Source organism: Oncorhynchus mykiss, chromosome 10, assembly GCF_057628025.1.
Source record: "Oncorhynchus mykiss isolate SJ-2025 chromosome 10, ASM5762802v1, whole genome shotgun sequence".
Lineage (NCBI taxonomy): Eukaryota > Metazoa > Chordata > Actinopteri > Salmoniformes > Salmonidae > Oncorhynchus > Oncorhynchus mykiss.
This window is the reverse complement of record NC_143031.1, coordinates 64,486,442-64,508,220: the sequence shown is the minus strand read 5'-3', so window position 1 is coordinate 64,508,220 and position 21,779 is coordinate 64,486,442. Positions and strand designations below refer to the sequence as shown.

At 43.6% G+C, this 21,779-nt stretch overlaps 1 protein-coding gene across 2 annotated transcripts; it reads left to right on the top strand.

Moving 5' to 3' along the window:
• On the top strand, window positions 1-13,943 carry LOC110534655 (uncharacterized). 2 transcript variants are annotated; one of them, XM_036934502.2, is made up of 5 exons: window positions 1-1,112; window positions 1,511-1,641; window positions 1,845-2,030; window positions 6,108-6,260; window positions 10,756-13,943. In XM_036934502.2, the coding sequence occupies exons 1-5, from the start codon at window positions 830-832 to the stop codon at window positions 11,620-11,622; spliced, it is 1,620 nt and encodes a 539-aa protein (XP_036790397.2). In that variant the 5' UTR covers window positions 1-829; the 3' UTR covers window positions 11,623-13,943. The 2 variants fall into 2 exon arrangements, with proteins under 2 accessions (XP_036790397.2, XP_021475294.3); XM_021619619.3 differs by lacking the exons at window positions 6,108-6,260; window positions 10,756-13,943 and having other exon boundaries at window positions 1,845-4,345.
• Window positions 13,944-21,779: the final 7,836 nt, after the last annotated feature.

Below are 21,779 nucleotides of genomic sequence, written 5' to 3'. Positions count from 1 at the left end.
AGAAAGTTTACTATGCTTAAGGCAGTGAAGAGAGCAGAGGATAGGCCAAGGTCAAGTGTTCGACCGGGAGCCCCCCAGTGAGTAGGCCTGAAGAGAGCAATCCATAGAGGATTTATTGCTATGGTTATTAATTGTCTGCACTGATGGAGCATAAATCCCAGAAAATAGATGTTGTAGTGGCAGCAGCAGGAATTGGTAGGGCTAAAGTATTGGTATTTGTGCAGGGTTAGATAGTGGTGCGAATAATTTTTCACCCTTCTTTTCTGTGACATAATGTGCAATTCACACTCCAACCTGTAAAAGACAGCATCAAGTCTACCTGCCGGAAACTCACAGGAAGGAGTAAACCTATGCTAGGACAGTTTACTATTTACCTTACTGAGTCTTTGGAATAAAGTTGTATTATTTTCTATTCGATTCTAACACACTGTTCTGTGTAAACAAGTCTGCTTTGAGCTTGAAAGATACTGATCATACGTGTAATGTAAGAAGTGTGTAATGTAAAATTATGTGTCATGTAATAAGCAGTACCGTAGTTCAAAGAACAGCGCGCATACATGTTTCATTTAACCACACCCTTTAAGCTATGACGCCAACAAATAAAATCCTTTCTCTTCTGTGTAAACGGAAGTGAACAGGTGACCAAAAAACATTTCCACATTAACGTTAATATTGTTGTTATTTAGACGTTTATTAACTCACTTGAACTTTACAATATGACCCATTTAACTGCACAGCATTACCTCGTGTAGTCTTTAATTCGCATTGGAGACAGGACTTGATAAATGTTATCTAGGTAACGCTAGCTAGCTGCAAAAGTTAGCAAACAATGGCTAACTGTATGGTTTTTCACACTCAAATAGCCTCCATCATGGAGGTGCTAGCGAATGCAGCCGTGGCAGAGATCTGTAAACTCGTAGACGACGACTATGCAGTGTTACGTGTGGAAATTTCTCAAAGCCAGAAAGAAAACAGGGGATTACGGAGGAAACTACAACTACTGGAACTGAAGGTGGCACGGGAGCGCGCAGAGAGGACCATTCGAGAGCGCGTCCTCGCTAGTCGTCCCAGTAGTGTCAAGATCCTCGACAGATACAGAGGAATGGCAAGAGGTACATTTTGCAGAAGGCTGCAGGGCCTGTGGCCTCATTCCCCTCTCTGCATGTGTTCAGATGTGTTATCCAGAATTGGGTCTTGGTCAGTTTTGGGATAGTATGCAACTTCCCCAGATTACTTGGCTATCTTTATTTTACCTGGCAGATCAATTAAGGACAAATTCTTCTTGCACAAAGACAATATCATATTCTAGCAAAATTCTTGAATTTCCTATTGTTATACTCAATATATATTTTTTGATGCATGTAATATAATTAATCAATAAATACTATATAAAAAAGTTATGAATAGTGTTATCTTACATTCTTGCCAATTGTAGACAATGTCAATAGTGTACAATATAGCATTGACAGTACCTAACTTAACCACTCCTTTTTCCCACAATCACTCTCAGGTGAAGGACATCTCACTGGAGGCCACAGGAGCTTTGTGAAGCCAGCAGGACACAACGCTTGGAGAGATGACCAACCCATATCTATAGATGAGGGGAGTGGAATCTCAACCCAGCATGTTATCGTAATAGAGGTTAGTGTGCATAAAACATGTTATTTGTAAATTACTGTACATCAAATGTCGGCCGTTTATTTTAAAAAGGTAACCCTCAGCTATTGACTTGCTTACATGTACATCCTTATTTATCTGCTGTGGGGGCACTTGTGAGACTTCCCTACGACATTATTATCCAATTCAGCTCATGTACCTGTAATAACCTCTTCTCTGCTTGTCAGTCTGCAGATGCAGAGGCTGCAGGCCCTGGAGGATTGTCTCTGGTCAAGCAGGAGAGGACTGAAGGAGATGACCCACGACACAGCAGAGACATCCAGACTGGCGCAGTGGCTGGAGTGGCACCCCTTTTAGCCACGGAGGACCCCACCGCCCCGCCCCAGCCCAGGAACCAACGCAGCATCACGGAGGTCAGTGGAATGCTGAACGCCGACCTCAAGTCAGAGACAGACAGCGAGAATTTAACTGTAACACACAGGCTCTTACACACAGGACCTGACCAAATGTCAGACCCAGAGAGACTGGGGCTGGGACCACTGGGCTGTCGTCCTGCTCCTGGCTCAGAGTATTTGCTTTACGGTATCCCGAGCCCGAGGATGGTTCATTACCATCGGGACTCAGGTGACACGTTGGAGACTGGCAATGATCTGTCTTGTACTTACACTACAGAGATGGACCCTGGCAACATGCACTTGGGCTTAGAGAGACAAACTGATCTGTCGCGAGAGGACTGGAACCAGTACAGTAGTAGTGGATACACTGAAGGGTGCCTAGATAAGAAAGGGGACGATATAGTGGTAGATGATGTGAAAGTGGAGGGCGACGCTCCTCTGACGTGGAATGTAGACAAGACTCACTTAGGAGAAGGACATTCAAAAGGCAGAGATTTTTTAGATTACAGGGAAAGCTTGGAGACAAATCCAAATGTCGCGACCCACTCCCATTTGCACGTGCTCAGGGATCGTGAACCTGTGCCCACGTCGACGGGGCCTTCCAATTCACATGGCTGCGTCCTTTTTGATAAGGTATTGAACTCAGAGGACCAAAGGGCCAAGGAGCAGGGAGGGAGACCAACATCTGGCAATAGCAAAGAGAAACGGTTCCTCTGCACGTTCTGTAACAAAGGCTTCAGCTGCCCCCAGAAGGTGGAGATCCACCAGAGGGTCCACACAGGAGTAAAACCCTTCAGCTGTACCCAGTGTCAAATGCGCTTTGCTGAGGCTGGCAACCTGAAGAGGCACCAGAGGGTCCACACAGGGGAGAAACCCTTCAACTGTACCCAGTGTCAGATGCGCTTCACCCAGGCTTGCCACCTGAAGAGGCATCAGAGGGTCCACACAGGGGAGAAACCCTACAGCTGCCCCCGGTGCGATATGCGCTTCGCCCAGGCTGGCAACCTGAAGATGCACCTGAAGGTCCACACGGAAGAGAGGCCGTTCGCCTGTACGCACTGCGGGAAGAGGTTCTCAGAGAGGAGCTATCTCAAGATACACCAGCAGAAAAACCATTCCACACGATAGCCTCTGATTTTCATTGTTGTCAGCAGAAAATATCCACAGATGCATTTGGAATAACGAGAGTAACACATTTCAGTGTTGAATATTCCTGGTAGAATATTGCATTTAGACATTGTGTGATATATAAGCCTAAAAAGTCTTACATATTGTGTTTGTACTGTGTAGACTATATGATGTTCAGAATTGCATGTTTCATTACCTGCATTCAACTACTTAATTTGACTTAATACTATTTCTATAAGAAACTACTATTTCTATGAGAAAATGTATGCGGTTTATCAACTTTATTGTGATTTTTTTGTTAAGACATTACATTTACATTTGAGTAATTTAGCAGATGCTCTTATCCAGAGCAACTTAAATCACAGTTATAGCAAGTACAGTTTCCCTCAAAGTAGTTATCAGTAATATCTGTGCAAGTAGGAAAATACTATTTGTATTTATTTATTTTAATGATTCGGGGGGGCTTTCGGATTAATTTAAGATTATATTTGAAGAGGTAGGGTTTCTGAAGATTGTCAGTGAATATGCTGTCCTTGCTTCAGGGGGAAGTTGGTTCCACCAATCGGGTGCCCGGACAGAGAAGAACATTGCCTCGGCTGGCCGTGGGACGGCCAAGAGTCCATAGGTGGCAGAACAGAATGCTTGGGTTGAGGTGTAGGGTTTGATTATAGCCGGAAGGTAGGGAGGGGCAGTTTTCCTTGCTGCTCCGTAAGCAAGCACAATGGTCTGCTAGTGGATGCAAGCTTCAACTGGAAGCCAGTGGAGTGTGCTGAGGTGTTGGGTGACATGGGAGAACTTGGGAAGGTTGAACACTCGGTGGACTGTGGAGTTCTGGATAAGTTGCAGGGGTTTGATGGCACACGCAGGAAATCCAGGCAACAGAGTTGTTGTAGTCTAGACAGGAGATGACAAGCGCAGGGATTAGGACCTGCATTGTTTCCTGTGTGAGGAAAGGTCGTACTCTATAGATGTTATAGAGCTCGTGTCAAACTCATCACCCATGTTGTAGAGCATGAACCTGCTTCGATGTTCTTTGCACTCTGGGAGGGGGACATCATGGTGGCGCAGCTTCATCTTGTTAAGCTTGAGGTGGGTCGACATCCAAGCTGAGATGTCTGCCAGGCATGCAGAGACATGTATGTGTGGTTTTCATGTGATGTATTTTAACACTTAAATGTTTAATAAACACAAAATGGGACTTTTCATTCTAAGACTTTCATTGAGACCCTTTAGTATACTGTAATCTGATCTCACCCTATTCTGCATACACTCGACAGCGCTTTATAACTGTAGTGGGGATGGGTAAACACTTCATGTTGAAAGTGTGTTTATTACAGGGCCGGCCCGCCATACTGTATCTCCATAATTGTCCAAACAAAATATTTTAATATTTATCATTTATTTGACCGAGAAGCGCGCCGACAGAAAGACCCATCACTGTCAGAGTATTCGAGCAGCCAAAACAGCACCCCTCTGTCTCAGTATGTGTAGCCCATGTATCTGATACTGTCTGGACTAAAAGATTATGGCATGACATTCTCTTTTTTGACCGCATCAGATAAATGGGCTACATATTGTAAGACAGAAAGGAGCTGTTTCAGTCGTTCGGATGCTATTTTGGACTAAGGTGTGAAGGTAACCTACTTTCAAAGTGATTTGTTTTACAATCAGATGACAACATCATGACGTGTTGTGTTCATGCCACATTAAAAGGCAGACAAATACATTTTTACAGTTAAACTACATGCATTACTATACAACCCACAATAGAAGCGCAAAAGCAGTCATTTGGACTGCTCATGAATACAAAAAAAAATGCATTAGGCTAATCTGCTACTTTTAAAGTCATGTCCCCCTCCGTCCTAGACTTTTCCTAAATAAGTCTATAATACACATGGTCAGAATCTTAATATCACAAACAGAATTTGTGTTCTAGACCGTTTTAGGAGGCCCCTTCTCCCCACAATATGGCCTGCTCCCCACCTTCTCACGATTAGTTGAAGATGCCAGTTGATAATCACGCAGATAATTGTCTCGAGGCTGAACCTAAACTATACCGAAACTAAATTCAAACGCATAAGAGATTAAATAAATTAAGTAGGCTAAAGTATGATGGGGGAGAATGAATGGGTTGATGAGCAAAGGGAAGCGAACAATGCATAGTTATGTGATCACCAATTGTTAATGAAGGACAGGGCGGGCAATTCTATTGTATTGATCTATTTGAATTCTAATTTGAACATGGTATGTACTCTATCAGTGTATTCTGGATCTCTTGGAGTACACCGTGAGAGCGTGTGTAATTTATAATGGCAAGAAGGCCAAGATGAATGAATGCACTCGTTAGCGTTGCTACAAAATCGGAATAAAAACAACTCAGATGGTGTGGAAGAATGAATCATGAGCACATCTCTGATGAGTGTTCTTCTGATTCTGAGCCTCAACCTGAACCTATTCCTCCGAGTCCTAAGCGCAAAACATACCTAATTGTGCGCACTGAGCAGGTGGTAGCGCCACCACCAAATGAAATGGTGAGACAGGAAAGCGGACGGCACTATTCGGAATAGAACAAGCCGGTGAGAATTCTACGGGCCATTATCAGCACAAAATGTATTCACTGAGAGAGCAGGCCCTACATCTCAAGCAAGAAACCAATTCAGCAATGCACTCCACAGCTTTCGTTTAGGCTGTGTGACATGGACATGCTCCAACTGATAATTAACTTTTTGACTGTCATATTAACACTTACAATTTCCTGAACACTTGAAAATATATATATATATATATTTTTTTTACATATATCCACATAGGTCCTGAAAAAAACATGCCCCCCTATGAAAAAATCGAATGCCCATCAAACGGATTTGTTCTGGCACCCACCCTGGTTTATTATCTGTGTGTGCGTGTTTAGATTATGTATCTGATGGAGTGTATGTCTATTTAATCTGTATCACCTGTCTCTTCCAGGAGGAGGAGGGTCCAGAGGTGTTGCTGGTGAAGGAGGAGAGTCTGGGGAACCCTGAGGGGACCATGGTAATGGAGGACAACCAGACTACACCTCCTCCTGAACCCACAGAGGAACCAACTGAGCAGCACAGGACCACATACAGTCTCACTGAGGTGGGCCCACTGTGAACTCCTGTCTGAATGGTATTAGGTCAGGGCCGTGTTCACAAAGCCTCTCAGAGTAGGAGTGCTGATCTAGTATCAGTTTTGTCTTTTAGATCATAATGAATAAGACTATGTAGTCAAGTGAGGACGATCAGCACTCTTACTCTGAGATGCTTTGTGGATTTTATTTTGTCTAAACTGTGGGACCATGCCTTTTTAATGATTGAACCATTAGTGTAAAGTAATCAAATTAATTAACATGTTTTTTTATTTTACCTTTATTTCATCAGGGAGTCATACTGAGACCAAGGTCTCTTTTACAGATGAGCCCTGAATTACAGAAATGAGAGAAAATACACACATCAAAATATAAATCCAAAATGCAACCAGAAAGAAAAGTCATTAAAAAAAAACACATTAATCAGTAACAAGGTCCTCAATCAGCCTTCTGAATTGCCCTAGAGGCACCAAAGTATAAATGTAAGAACATTTGGAAGATTGTTCCACATATACGATGCAAGAAAACTAAAAGCTGATTAACCTAACTTCGAGACCAACGGTATTCCCAGAGTTAGCCAACCCTGACACCGGGTGTAGTAACTCATAAGTCTAAAGTTTTTGCAAAAATGTTAGGTACAGTGGGGGGTTTTGTAAAAGGGCTTTATAAATGAAAATGTATCAACCTATGTGACATCAGAGGGCCAACCAACTTTCTGATAGAGATTGCTTTGATGAGTACTAAATCTGACACCCGTATTAAAGCACTATGATAACAGCATCTAACAGCTTTAATGAAGTGGCAACTGTGTTCATGTAGATGTCGCCATAGACTGAATAATTTGCTGTCTACTATTTAGCGAGAGGCATAATCTATTTCTTTAGAAGAAGCTTATTTTTATTCTCAACTTCTCCATATTATTTTTAAAAGACAGCTTTTCAGCTATCCAGATGTCCAGACATTTGTAGGCAGGGACACGATCAATATGGACACCGTCCAAAGTACATTAGTTATTTTTATGCACTCTAGATAACAACATATTCTTAGTTTTACCTGCATTCAATACTAATTTCAGGTCAATAAAGTTTTTTGGTAATACGATGAAGACCGACTGTAGTTCAGATAAAGCCTGGTCAATCGTGGGGGAAATAGCATACACAACAGTATCATCGGCATGCAGGTTACAATTTTTTGTAATCTGCAACAATATTGTTAATGTAAACAGTAAAAAGTACAGGACCCAGAATAGACCCCTGTGGGTCTATTTGTCAAGTAACTTTTAAACCAGTTATACTGAACAAAAATATAAATGCAACATGTAAAGTGTTGGTCCCATTTTTCATGAGCTGAAATAAAAGATCCCAGAAATGTTCCATATGCACAAAAAGCTTATTTCTCTCAAATGTTATGCACAAATTTGTTTACATCCCTGTTAGTGATAATTTCTCATTTTCCAAGATAATCCATCCACCTGACAGGTGTGGCATATCAAGAAGCTGATTAAACGGGATGATCATTACACAGGTGCAACTTGTGCTGGGGACAATAAAAGGACATTCTAAAATGTGCAGTTTTGTCACACAACACAATGCCACAAGTTTTGAGAGAGTGTACAATTGGCATGCTGACTGCAGGACTGTCCAACAGAGCTGTTACCAGAGAATGTAATGCTAATTTCACGACCATAAGCCTCCTCCAATGTAGTTTGAGAATTTGTCAGTATTCAGTACTCCGACTAGAAGTGGTAGGCCACAGACCTCCCGGGTGGCGCAGTGGTCTGCATTGCAGTGCTAGCTGTGCCACCAGAGACTCTGGGTTCGAGCCCAGGCTCTGTCGCAACCGGCCATGACCGGGAGGTCCATGGGGCGATGCACAATTGGCCTAGCGTTGTCCGGGTTAGGGATGGTAGGGATATCCTTGTCTCATCTCGCACTAGCGACTCCTGTGGTGGGCCGGACGCAGTGCACGCTGACCAGGTCGCTAGGTGTTTCCCCCGACACATTGGCTTGGTTGTTGTGTTTCGGAGGACGACCTTCGTCTCTCCCGAGCCCGCACGGGAGTTGTAGCGATGAGACAAGACAGTAACTACTTATAATTGGATACCACGAAAATGGGGGTAAAAAAAAAAGTGGTAGGCCACAAAAGCTCACAGAACAGGACCGCTGAGTGCTGTAACGCGTAGAAATCCTCTGTCCTCGTTTGCACTACCGACGTCCAAACTGCCTCTGGAAGCAACGTCATCACAATAACTGTTCGTCGGGAGCTTCTTGAAATGGGTTTCCATGGCCGAGCAGCCGCACACCATGCGCAAGGCCAAGCGTCGGCTGGCCTAAAGCTCTCCGCCATTGCAGTGGAAATGCGTTCTCTTGTGTAATTACGCAGTCTGACGGACGAATCTGGGTTTTTACGATGCCAGATGCATAATGCCAACCTGTAAAGTTGGGCGGAAGAGGTTTGGGCCCTTTAGTTCCAGGGAAGGGAAAGGGAAATCTTAATGCTACAGCATACAAAGACATTTAACGATTCTGTGCTTCCAACTATGTAGCAACTTTTCTGTTTCAGCATGACAATGGCCCCCTGCACAAAGCGAGGTTCATACAGAAAGGGTTTGTGGGGATTTTTTCAGGATAAAATCAAATGGAATGAAGCTAAGCCCAGGCAAAATCCTAGAGGAAAACCTGGTTCAGTCTGCTTTCCACCAGACACTGGGAGATGAATTCACCTTTCAGCAGGACAATAACCTGAAACACAAGGCCAAATGTACACTGGAGTTGCTTAACAAGAAGACAGCGAATGTTCCTGAGTAGCCAAGTTACAGTTTTGACTAATCTACTTAAATATATGCCAAGACCTGAAATTGATTGTCTAGCAATGTACAACAACCAATTTGACAGAGCTTGTAGAATTTTGAAAAGAATAATGGGCAAATGTTGCACAATCCAGGTGTGAAAAGCTCTATGAGACTTACCCAGAAAGATTCAGAGCTGTGCTCGATGGTGCTTCTACAAAATGTTGACTCGGTGTGAATACTTATGTAAAGTAGATATTTCTGTATTTCATTTTCAATAAATTTGCAAAGATTTCTAAAACGTGGGTGAAAGAAAAAGGAGGCTTAGATTTGGTCTGTGGGGACGGGGAGGTGTCTGTATGAGAACAGACACAGACTCTCCTAGCAGTGCGCCGTCCTGCTCCTCTAGTTGTGATTCAGACAGACTGATGGCACCTCAGATTAACCCCCTAACCGGTGCTGCCTTCAGCCTGCCTTCTACAGGATCTATCAACTGGAACATGGACCCTGCGACAACACAGACACTCCCTGGCCTTTGTCCTCCTCACACTCTCCTAATGTTTAACCAGACCTCAGACAATGCCAATTCCTCAGCACTAAATGGCTACACAAGCCCATTCACAAATGACAGTAGTAGTAATGCTATCAGCAGATCCGGTGGAAAAGAGAAGCTCTTAGTGTTCATTCTGTGGGAAAGCTTTCAGTTTCCCCAAACAGGTGTAGATCCACCAGAGGATGCACACGGGGGAGAAATTGTTGGGCTGCCGCCTGTGCTGGGCCTGTTTTTCCGACTCGTCCCACCTGAAGAGACACCAGATGGTCCACACGGTAGAAACCCTACAGCTGCCCCCAGTATGAGAAGAGGTTCTCCCACCAGTTGAAGATGCACCTGATGATCCACACGGGAGAGAGGCTGTTCACCTGTACACACTGCTGGAAGAGGTTCTCAGAGAGGACCTACCTCAAGATACACCACCAGAAAATGCACACGGCCCATGTATAGTTTAATGTAACATAGTACTAGTTAGTTTGTTTGTAGTTAATTCTGTTGGTTTTGGATGTAGTTGAGAACTGAGGAAAGAATGAATATGATGAGGCAGAGTAGATGATAGTGTGATGGTGTCTGTAAAAATGCTTCATTATTGAAAAGCATTTTCATGTAATGTTGAACTTTTTCCAAAGTATCTCCCAACCCTACCTGGTCATATCCCCTATACTCCCTCAACCTGGTTATATCCCCTATACTCCCCCAACCCGGTCATATCCCCTACACTCCCTCAATCTGGTCATATCCCCTATACTCCCCCAACCCGGTCATATCCCCTATACTCCCCCAACCCGGTCATATCCCCTATACTCCCTCAACCCGGTCATATCCCCTATACTCCCCCAACCTGGTTATATCCCCTATACTCCCCCAACCTGGTCATATCCCCTATACTCCCCCAACCTGGTTATATCCCCTATACTCCCCCAACCCGGTCATATCCCCTATACTCCCCCAACCCGGTCATATCCCCTATACTCCCTCAACCCGGTCATATCCCCTATACTCCCCCAACCTGGTCATATCCCCTATACTCCCCCAACCTGGTTTCTCCCCCATACCTCCATTGACGGTGGTTAATATTTTAGAATATCTTGTCATGTTTGTGTATGTACAGCAAAAAGTTTATTATATAAACTTTTATGATTTTCTCTTCCATTTGTGTTTACAGTCTGCAGTCCACGAGGACTTGTTAATATCCAGTGTTGCTGGTGGGAGAGACTGGACCTCTGAGGTGGCTGGTCACAAACCCTGGCCCAGGATCAGGATCATGGATCAGGAGCCGTCGCTCTTTCTTCCTGAGTCGGATCCAGGACCCAACCGTGAGGGACAGAGACTCTACCACCACACAGAACACAACCAGCGGACAGGTGGACTGAACAACCTCAGACATGGCGGTCATCAGAGAGGCTCCAGTCCACAGCCCAGACCCTTCTCTTCACAGTCTCAGTGCAGGGATGGAGCAGGGCCTGGCGCTGATGGAGATAGACCCTCCTGTTCCTATGATACAAACACCACAGTATCCATGATGAAAAGAGCAAGACACCCTGGGCTTCAGCCTTCCGAGAGAGTAGAGGGAGACTCCCCTGATGGGAATCTAACAGGAAGTTTGTCTTCTCTTTCAGGGTCTCGTCTAATGCCTAGTGACTGGGTTCATAAAAGGCCTGGGCCTGGGTCTAGCCTTACTCAGCTACTTCATGGTTACCCTACCAACACAGCACACAATCCCAACAACACCCAAACAATGACTAGAGGAGGGAGCTCAAAGACTAACCACCTGAGTGTGGTGGCTCCTGCTTCTACCTCGCCTGGTGTCATTGGGTCACAGCGTGGGAGGCAGAGCATTAGGGGGGATGCCGACAAGCCATACGCCTGCCCCACATGTGGGAAGCGCTTCGCTCAGTCAAATTATGTGAAGATGCATCAGACCGTTCACACCAAGGAGAAGCCCTTCAAGTGCAAACTATGTTACAAGAGCTTCTCCTTCCTGACTAACCTTACCAGACATAAGAGTGTCCACAATGGGGAGAAATTGTAGCACTGTGGCTTGAGTTTTATATAGGGGATATCTGGGAACCATTCTTTAGCTGACATTATATTTATCATGTGAAGTGTCTTGGGATACGATATATATACAGTGCCTTGCGAAAGTATTCGGTCCCCTTGAACTTTGCGACCTTTTGCCACATTTCAGGCTTCAAACATAAAGATATAAAACTGTATTTTTTGTGAAGAATCAACAACAAGTGGGACACAATCATGAAGTGGAACGACATTTATTGGATATTTCAAACTTTTTTAACAAATCAAAAACTGAAAAATTGGGCGTGCAAAATTATTCAGCCCCCTTAAGTTAATACTTTGTAGCGCCACCTTTTGCTGCGATTACAGCTGTAAGTCGCTTGGGGTTTGTCTCTATCAGTTTTGCACATTGAGAGACTGAAATTTTTTCCCATTCCTCCTTGCAAAACAGCTCAAGCTCAGTGAGGTTGGATGGAGAGCATTTGTGAACAGCAGTTTTCAGTTCTTTCCACAGATTCTCGATTGGATTCAGGTCTGGACTTTGACTTGGCCATTCTAACACCTGGATATGTTTATTTTTGAACCATTCCATTGTAGATTTTGCTTTATGTTTTGGATCATTGTCTTGTTGGAAGACAAATCTCCGTCCCAGTCTCAGGTCTTTTGCAGACTCCATCAGGTTTTCTTCCAAAATGGTCCTGTATTTGGCTCCATCCATATTCCCATCAATTTTAACCATCTTCCCTGTCCCTGCTGAAGAAAAGCAGGCCCAAACCATGATGCTGCCACCACCATGTTTGACAGTGGGGATGGTGTGTTCAGCTGTGTTGCTTTTACGCCAAACATAACGTTTTGCATTGTTGCCAAAAAGTTCAATTTTGGTTTCATCTGACCAGAGCACCTTCTTCCACATGTTTGGTGTGTCTCCCAGGTGGCTTGTGGCAAACTTTAAATTACACTTTTTATGGATATCTTTAAGAAATGGCTTTCTTCTTGCCACTCTTCCATAAAGGACAGATTTGTGCAATATACGACTGATTATTGTCCTATGGACAGAGTCTCCCACCTCAGCTGTAGATCTCTGCAGTTCATCCAGAGTGATCATGGGCCTCTTGGCTGCATCTCTGATCAGTCTTCTCCTTGTATGAGCTGAAAGTTTAGAGGGATGGCCAGGTCTTGGTAGATTTGCAGTGGTCTGATACTCCTTCCATTTCAATATTATCGCTTGCACAGTGCTCCTTGGGATGTTTAAAGCTTGGGAAATCTTTTTGTATCCAAATCTGGCTTTAAACTTCTTCACAACAGTATCTCGGACCTGCCTGGTGTGTTCCTTGTTCTTCATGATGCTCTCTGGGCTTTTAACGGACCTCTGAGACTATCACAGTGCAGGTGCATTTCTACGGAGACTTGATTAAACACAGGTGGATTGTATTTATCATCATTAGTCATTTAGGTCAACATTGGATCATTCAGAGATCCTCACTGAACTTCTGGAGAGAGTTTGCTGCACTGAAAGTACAGGGGCTGAATAATTTTGCACACCCAATTTTTCAGTTTTTGATTTGTTAAAAAAGTTTGAAATATCCAATAAATGTCGTTCCACTTCATGATTGTGTCCCACTTGTTGTTGATTCTTCACAAAAAAATACAGTTTTATATCTTTATGTTTGAAGCCTGAAATGTGGCAAAAGGTCGCAAAGTTCTAAGGGGCCGAATACTTTCGCAAGGCACTGTATATTTTAAGTTCTCTAAGTCCCTCAGTTGAGAATCTTGGTACACTCACATTCTCAAATATACAGACTTGTTGTTTTGGGTGCTAGCATAGCCAAAACACTGCCATGTTATTGAAGAGCAACATTATATTTCCCCTCTCAATTTGATTTTGCCTATGTTATATTCATAACAAATATAATGTCCCTCGCAACATTATTTAGCATAATCAGGTGGTACCTGTTACTTTATGTACAATAATTAAGTGATCAAATCTGTTAATAAATTAGAATAAATCTTGTTGATTTTGCATTTGCTTGTTGACCATTTAAATTTAAAATTGGCCTTAGTTTCCTTGGCTTATAGTGCTCTGAGCTTGAAAGATACTGATTGTGAAAAGGAAATTTGATGTGTAATGTAGTAAGCAGTACTGTACTTTAACGCCCCCAAATAGCAGTCTATTTTTAAATCATGTTGTTTATTTCATGAAAATAACTCCAAATATATAATTTATTTCCCTGAACCTCTCTTTGCCATTGAAATGCTCAGGGGAAAATACATTTTTATTAAATTACTGTTGCTGCATCCCTGTTGATTTAAATAAAACTTTCCATACATGTTTGCCCATAGAAGAAGAGGACAGAAATGTACTTTTTTGAGCCGAATGACAAGAAATTGTTCATGTACAATCACTGCAGAACAAACTGTATGAGCTCCGTTCGAGACTATCCTATCAACGGGACCTGAACAACTGTAATATCCAATGTTTCTCTGAGTCCTGGCTGAACGAGGACATGGATAATATGCATCTGGCTGCTTTTCCTATGCATCAGCAGGACAGAACGGCAGTATTGAGTAAGCTCAAGGGGTGTGCTGTGTCTCTTTGTTAACAGCTGGTACGTAATCTTTAATATTAATGAAGTCTCAAGGTTCTGCTTGCCTGAGTTAGAATACCTCATAAACTGTAGACCATACTATTTACCACGCTGGCATTAAGACCGGACTCAATGACCTGTGTAGGGCCATAAGCGAAGAAGGAAATACTCATCCAGAGGCGGCGCTCCTAGTGGTCAGTGTTTTTAATGCTGGAAAACTGAAATCCGTTTGACCTCATTTCTACCAGCATGTAACTAGAGGCAACTAGAGGCGAAAACACTAGATCACTTTTTCTCCACAACACAGGCACGCATCCAAAGATCTCCCTCGTCCTCCATTTGACAAATCTGACCATAACTCTATCCTCCGGATTCTGGCTTACAAGCAAAAACTCAAACAGGAAGTACCAATGGCACGCTCTATACGAGTCACTTGTACTTCCTGTGGATGGTAAACTACAGGACTGTTTTGCTAGTACAGACTGGAATATGTTCTGGGACTCATCTTACGGGTTTGAGGAGTTAACCACATCAATCATAAGTGCATTGATGACATTGTGACGTACATATCTCAACCAGAAGCTATGGATTACAGGCAACATCCGCACGGATGTGGCAGGGCTTGCAAACTATCACAGATTACAAAGGGAAACCCAGCCACAAGCTATCCAGTGAGTCGAGCCTTCCAGATGAGTTAAATGCCTTCTTTGCTCGCTTTGAGGAAAGCAACGGTGAACCATGTGTGAGAGCACTAGCTATTCCAGATGACTGTGTGATAACGCTCTCTGTAGCTGACGTGAGTAAGACCTTTAAACAGGTTAACATTCACATGGCCGGCAGGGCCATGCGGATTACCAGGACGCGTAGTCAGCATACGCTGACCAGCTGGCAAGTGTCCGACATATTCAACCTCTTCCTGGCCCAGTCTGTAATACCTACATATTTCAATCAGACCATTTTAGTTCCTGTTCCCAAGAACGCCAAGATAACTTGTCGAAATGACTATCGCACCATAGCACACACCTGTAGCTGTGAAATGCTTTGAAAGGTTGGTCATGGCTCACATCAACACTATCATCGCAGACACCCTGGACCCACTCCAATTCGCATACAGCCCCAACAGATGACGCAATCTCTATTGCACTCCACACTGCCTTTTCCCACTTAGACAATAGGCACACCTACGTGAGAATGCTGTCCATTAACTACAGCTCAGCGTTCAACACCATAGTGTCCTCCAAGATCATCACTGAGCTAAGGACCCTGGGACTGAACACTTCTCTCTGCAACTGGATCCTGGACTTCCTGACAGGACGGCCCCAGGTGATGAGGGTAGGCAACAACACATCCACCACGCTGACCCTCAACATGGGGGCCCCTCAGGCATGATTGCCAGGTTGAGCAAACATTTCAAGCCCAATGACCACTCAAAATCCAGCCAAAGGGCCTGAAAATGTGCCAATTTTGATTTCCCACAGCAAGAGTTGCAACATTTATATGATAAACAATTTTTCCATTGTTTTCAAGCTAATTAAGAAGGAATATACGTAACTTGTAACTACGTTAGAAGCAAAAAAAAATTTCATCAAAATAATAATTATTGTGAACAAGACATAAACTAATTAAACTTGCCAGATCATTTTCCATCAATGGATGTCGATTTAACTCGTTTGACTGCTATGATTAAGCAATAAAGCATGAGAGGGTATGGTATATGGCCAATATACCACAACTAAGGGCTGTTCTTAAGCATGACAACACGGAGTGCCTGCATACAGCCGTTAGCCGTGGTATATTGACAACAAACCCCCAGGGTGCCTAATTGTTATTATAAACTGGTTACCACAGACGTTACCAATCACACTGCACACTGCCCTATCCCATCTGGACAAGAGGAATACTTATGTAAGAATGCTGACTACAGCTCAGCATTCAACACCAAGGACCCTCCAAAACTCATCATTAAGCTTGAGACCCCGGGTCTCGACTCAGCCTTGTGCAACTGGGTCCTGGACTTTCTGACGGCTGCCCCCAGGTGGTGAAGGTAGGAAACAACATCTCCACTCCGCTGATCCTCAACACTGGGGCCCCACAAGGGTGCGTTCTCAGCCCCCTCCTGTACTCGCTGTTCACCCACGACTGTGTGGCCATGCACGCCAACAACTCAATCATCATGTTTGCAGACTACACAACAGTGGTAGGCTTGATTACCAACAACGACGAGACAGCCTACAGGGAGGAGGTGAGGGCCCTCGGAGTGTGGTGTCAGGAAAATAACCTCTCACTCAATGTCAGCAAAACAAAAGAGATGATCGTGGACTTCAGCAAACAGCAAAGGGAGCACCCCCCTATCCACATCAACGGGACAGCAGTGGAGAAGATGGAAAGTTTTAAGTTCCTCTGTGTACTTATCACGGACAAACTGAAATGGTCCACGCACACAGACAGTGTGATGAAGAAGGTGCAACAGCGCCTCTTCAAGCTCAGGAGGCTGAAAAAATTGGGCTTGTCGCCGAAAACCCTCACAAACCTTTACAGGTGCACAATTGATAGCATTCTGTCGGGCTGTATCACCGCCTGGTACGGCAACTGCACCGCCCACAACCGCAGTGTCTCCAGAGGGTGGTGCGGTCTGCATGACGCATCACCGGGGGAAAACTACCTTCCCTCCAGGACACCTGCAACACCTGATGTCACAGGAACGCAAAAAGATCATCAAGGACAACCACCACCCGAGCCACTGCCTGTTCACCCCGCTTCCATCCAGAAGGCGAGGTCAGTACAGGTGCATCAAAGCTGGAACCGAGATAGAAGCTGTTTTTCAATCTCAAGGCCATCAGATTGTTAAACAGCCTCCACTAGCACAGAGAGGCGGCTGCCTACCTACGGACTTCATATATCATTGGCCACTTTAATAAATGGAACACTCGTCACTTTAATAATGCCACTTTATTAAGAATGTTTTCATATTTCGCATTACTCATCTCATATGTATATACTATATCCTTCACAATCCATTCTTTATCTATTGCATCTTAGCTGCTCTGTCACTGCTCATGCATATATTTTATATTTATGAAGTTGGAAGTTTACATACACCTTAGCCAAATACATTTAAACTAAGTTTTTCACAATTCCTGACATTTAATCCTAGTAAAAATTCCCTGTCTTCGGTCAGTTGGGATCACCCCTTTATTTTAAGAATGTGAAATGTCAGAATAATAGTAGAGAGAATGTTTTCTTTCAGCTTTTATTTATTTTATCACATTCCCAGTGGGTCAGAAGTTTACATATACTCAAATAGTATTTGGTAGCATTGCCTTTAAATTGTTTAACTTGGGTTAAACGTTTTGGGTAGCCTTCCGCAAGCTTCCCACAATAAGTTGGGTGAATTTTGGCCCATTCCTCCTGACAGAGCTGGTGTAACTGAATCAGGTTTGTAGGCCTCCTTGCTCGCACACGTTTCTTCAGTTCTGCCCACAAATGTACTATGGGATTGAGGTCAGGGCTTTGTGATGGCCACTCCAATACCTGGACTTTGTTGTCCTTAAGCCATTTTGCTACAACTTTGGAAGTATGCTTGGGGTCATTGTCCATTTGGAAGACCCATTTGCGACCAAGCTTTAACTTGCTGATTGATGTCTTGAGATGTTGCTTCAATATATCCACATAATTTTCTTTCCTCATGATGTCATCTATTTTGTGAAGTGCACCAGTCCCTCCTGCAGCAAAGCACCCCCACAACATGATGCTGCCCGTGATTCACGGTTGGGATGGTGTTCTTCGGCTTGCAAGCCCCCCGTTCCTCCTCCAAATGATGTCAATTAGCCTATCAGAAGCTTCTAAAGCCATCACATCATTTTCTGGAATTTTCCAAGCTCTTTAAAGGCACAGTCAACCTAGTGTATGTAAACTGCTGACACTCTGGAATTGAGATACAGTGAATTATGAGTGAAATAATCTGTCTGTAAACAATTGTTGGAAAAATTACTTGTGTCATGCACAAAGTAGATGTCCTAACCAATTTGCCAAAGTATAGTTTGTTAACAAGACATTTGTGGAGTGGTTAAAAAACGAGTTTTAATGACTCCAACCTAAGTGTATGTAAACTTCTGACTTCAACTGTATATATTCTTATCTCATTCCTTTACTAGATTGTGTGTATTCGATTTTGTTGTGGAATTTGTTCGATATTAGGTTTTGTTGTGGAATTGTTAGATATTACCTGTTAGATACTGTTGCACTGTCGGATCTAGAAGCATAAGCATTTCGCCCCGCTAACCATGTGTATGTGACCACAATTTTTTTTATTTGAAGTCATTTTTTGTCATACCCATGGTACACGGTGTGATTTGTTAAAAAAAACATTTTTTTTACCTTTATTTAACCAGATAGGCCAGTTGAGAACAAGTTCTCAGTTACAATTGTGACCTGGCCAAGATAAAGCAAAGCAGTGCGACAAAAACAACAACACAGAGTTACACAAACCAACCTACAGTCAATAACACAATAGAAAAATCTGTGTACAGTGTGTGCAAATGTAGAAGAGTAGGGAGGTAAGGCAATAAATAGGCCATAGGGGCGAAATGATTACAATTTAGCATTAACACTGGAGTGACAGATGTGCAGATGATGACGCAAGTAGAGATACTGGGGTGCAAAAGAGCAAGAAGATAAGTAACAATATGGGGATGAGGTAGTGCTATTTACAGAATGGCTGTATACAGGTACAGTGATCGGTAAGCTGCTCTGACAGTTGATGCTTAAAGTTAGAGAGGGAGATCTAAGACTCCAGCTTCAGTGATTTTTGCAATTCGTTCCAGTCATTGGCAGCAGAGAACTGGAAGGAAAGGCGGCCAAAGTAAGTGTTGGAGTTGGGGATGACCAGTGAAATACACCTGCTGGAGCGTGGGTGTTGCTATGGTGACCAGAGATAGCTGAGATAAGGCGGGGCTTTACCTAGTTGTTGGAATGAGACCAAGGTGCAGCGTGGTGAGCGTACATTTTATTTTGTTAAAATGTCGCCAACAAAACAAGAAATAACAAAAACGACCGTGAAGCTTACAAGGGCTATAGTACCCCTAACAAAGACAACTTCCCACAATGACAGAAAGGAAAAAGGCTGCCTAAGTATGATTCCCAATCAGAGACAACGATAGACAGCTGTCCCTGATTGAGAACCAAACCTGGCCAACACATAGAAATACAAAAACATAGAAAACAGAACATCGAATGCCCACCCAAATCACACCCTGACCAAACCAAATAGAGACATAAAAAGGCTTTCTAAGGTCAGGGCGTGACAATATGGGGCTTTGGTGACAAAACGGATGGCACTGTGATAGACTACATCCAATTTGCTGAGTAGAGTGTTGGAGGCTATTTTGCAAATGACATCGCAGAAGTCAAGGATCGGTAGGATAGTCAGTTTTACGAGGGTATGTTTGGCAGCATGAGTAAAGGAAGCTTTGTTGCGAAATAGGAAGCCAGTTCTAGATTTCATTTTGGATTGGAGATGCTTAATGTGAGTTTGGAAGGAGAGTTTACAGTCTAACCAGACACCTAGGTATTTGTAGTTGTCCACATATTTTAAGTCAGAACCTTCCAGAGTAGTAATGCTAGTCGGGAGGGTGCGGGAAGCAATCGGTTGAAGAGCATGCACTTAGTTTTACTAGCATTTAAAAGCAGTTGGAGGCCACGGAAGGAGTGTTGTATGGCGCTGAAGCTCGTTTGGAGCTTTGTTAGCACAGTGTCCAAAGAAGGGCCAGATGTATACAGAATGGTGTAGTCTACGTATAGTTGGATCAGAAAATCACCAGCAGCAAGAGTGACATCATTGATATATACAGAGAAAAGAGTCAGCCCGAGAATTGAACCCTGTGGCACCCCCATAGAGACTGCCAGAGGTCCAGACAACAAGCCCTACGATTTGACACACTGAACTCTATCTGAGAAGTAGTTGGTGAACCAGGCGAGGCAGTCATTTGAGAAACCAATGCTATTGAGTCTGCCGACAAGGATGCAGTGATTGACAAAGTCGAAGGCCTTGGCCAGGTCAATGAAGAAGGCTGCACAGTAATGTCCTCTATCGATGGCGGTTATGACATAGTTTAGGACCTTGAGCGTGGTTGAGGTACACCCATGACCAGCTCGGAAACCAGATTGCATAGTGGAGAAGGTATGGTGGGATTCGAAATGGTCGGTGATCTGTTTGTTAACTTGGCTTTCAAAGATTTTAGAAAGGCAGGGGTAGCCAGGTGGAAAGCATGGCCAGCCGTAGAAAAATTATTATTAAAATGATTGATTATCGTCGATTTATTTGTGGTGACAGTATTTCATATCCTCAGTGCAGTGGGAAGCTGGGAGGAGGTGCTCTTATTCTCCATGGACTTTACAGTGTCCCAAAACTTTTTGGAATTAGTGCTACAGGATGCAAATTTCTGTTTGAAAGAGCTAGCCTTAGCTTTCCAAACTGACTGAGTATATTGGTTTCTGACTTCCCTGAAAAGTTGCATATTGCGGGGGCTATTCGATGCTAATGCAGAACGCCACAGGATGTTTTCGTTCTGGTCAAGGGCAGTCAAGTCTGGGGTGAACCAAGGGCTATATCTGTTCTCAGTTCTAACTTTTTTTGAACAGGGCATGCTTATTTAAGATGGTGAGGAAAGCACTTCTGAAGAGCAAGCAAGCATCCTCTACTGACGGGATGAGATCAACATCCTTTCAGGATACCCGTCCCAGGTCGATTAGAAAGGCCTGCTCACTGAAGTGTTTTAGGGAGCATTTGACAGTGATGAGGGGTGGTCGTTTGACCGTGGACCCATTACGCACGCAGGCAATGAGGCAGTGATTTCTGAGATCCTGGTTGAAGACAGCAGAGGTGTATTTAGAGGGCAAGTTGGTCAGGATGATATCTATGAGGGTGCCCATGGTTATTGATTTAGGGTTGTACCTGGTAGGTTCCTTGATAATTTGTGTGAGATTGAGGGCATCTAGCTTAGATTGTTGGACGGCCAGGGTGTTAAGCATGTCCCAGTTTAGGTCACCTAACATTACGAACTGTGAAGATAGATGGGGAGCAATCAATTCACATATGGTGTCCAGGGCACAGCTGGGGGCTGAAGGGGGTCTATAACAAGCAGCAACGGTGAGAGACTTTTTAAAAGTAGAAGCTCAAATTGTTTGGGCACAGACCTGGATAGTATGACAGAACTCTGCAGGCTATTTCTGCAGTAGATTGCCACTCCGCCCCCTTTGGCAGTTCTATCTTGTCGGAAAATGTTATAGTTAGGGACGGAAATTTCAGGATTTTTGGTGGCCTTCCTAAGCCAGGATTCAGACATGGCTAGGACATCCGGGTTTCCGGAGTGTGCTAAAGCAGTGAATAAAGCAAACTTAGGGAGGAGGCTTCTAATGTTAACATTCATGAAACCAAGGCTTTTACTGTTATAGAAGTCAACAAATGAGAGCTCATGGGGAATGGGAGTGATGCTGGGGACTGCAGGGCCTGGGTTAACCTCTACATTACCAAATGTAAACAAAGGAGGAGTATGATAAGGGTACGGCTAAAGGCTATAAAAACTGGTCG

What these genes read in the sequence shown, in the direction of transcription:
- LOC110534655 (XM_021619619.3), top strand. Translation starts at nt 830, where the DNA reads ATGGCTAACTGTATGGTTTTTCACACTCAAATAGCCTCCATCATGGAG. An exon ending in ATACAGAGGAATGGCAAGAG is followed by an intron (nt 1,113 to 1,510) that starts GTACATTTTGCA and finishes AATCACTCTCAG; the next exon opens with GTGAAGGACATCTCACTGGA. An exon ending in AGCATGTTATCGTAATAGAG is followed by an intron (nt 1,642 to 1,844) that starts GTTAGTGTGCAT and finishes TCTGCTTGTCAG; the next exon opens with TCTGCAGATGCAGAGGCTGC.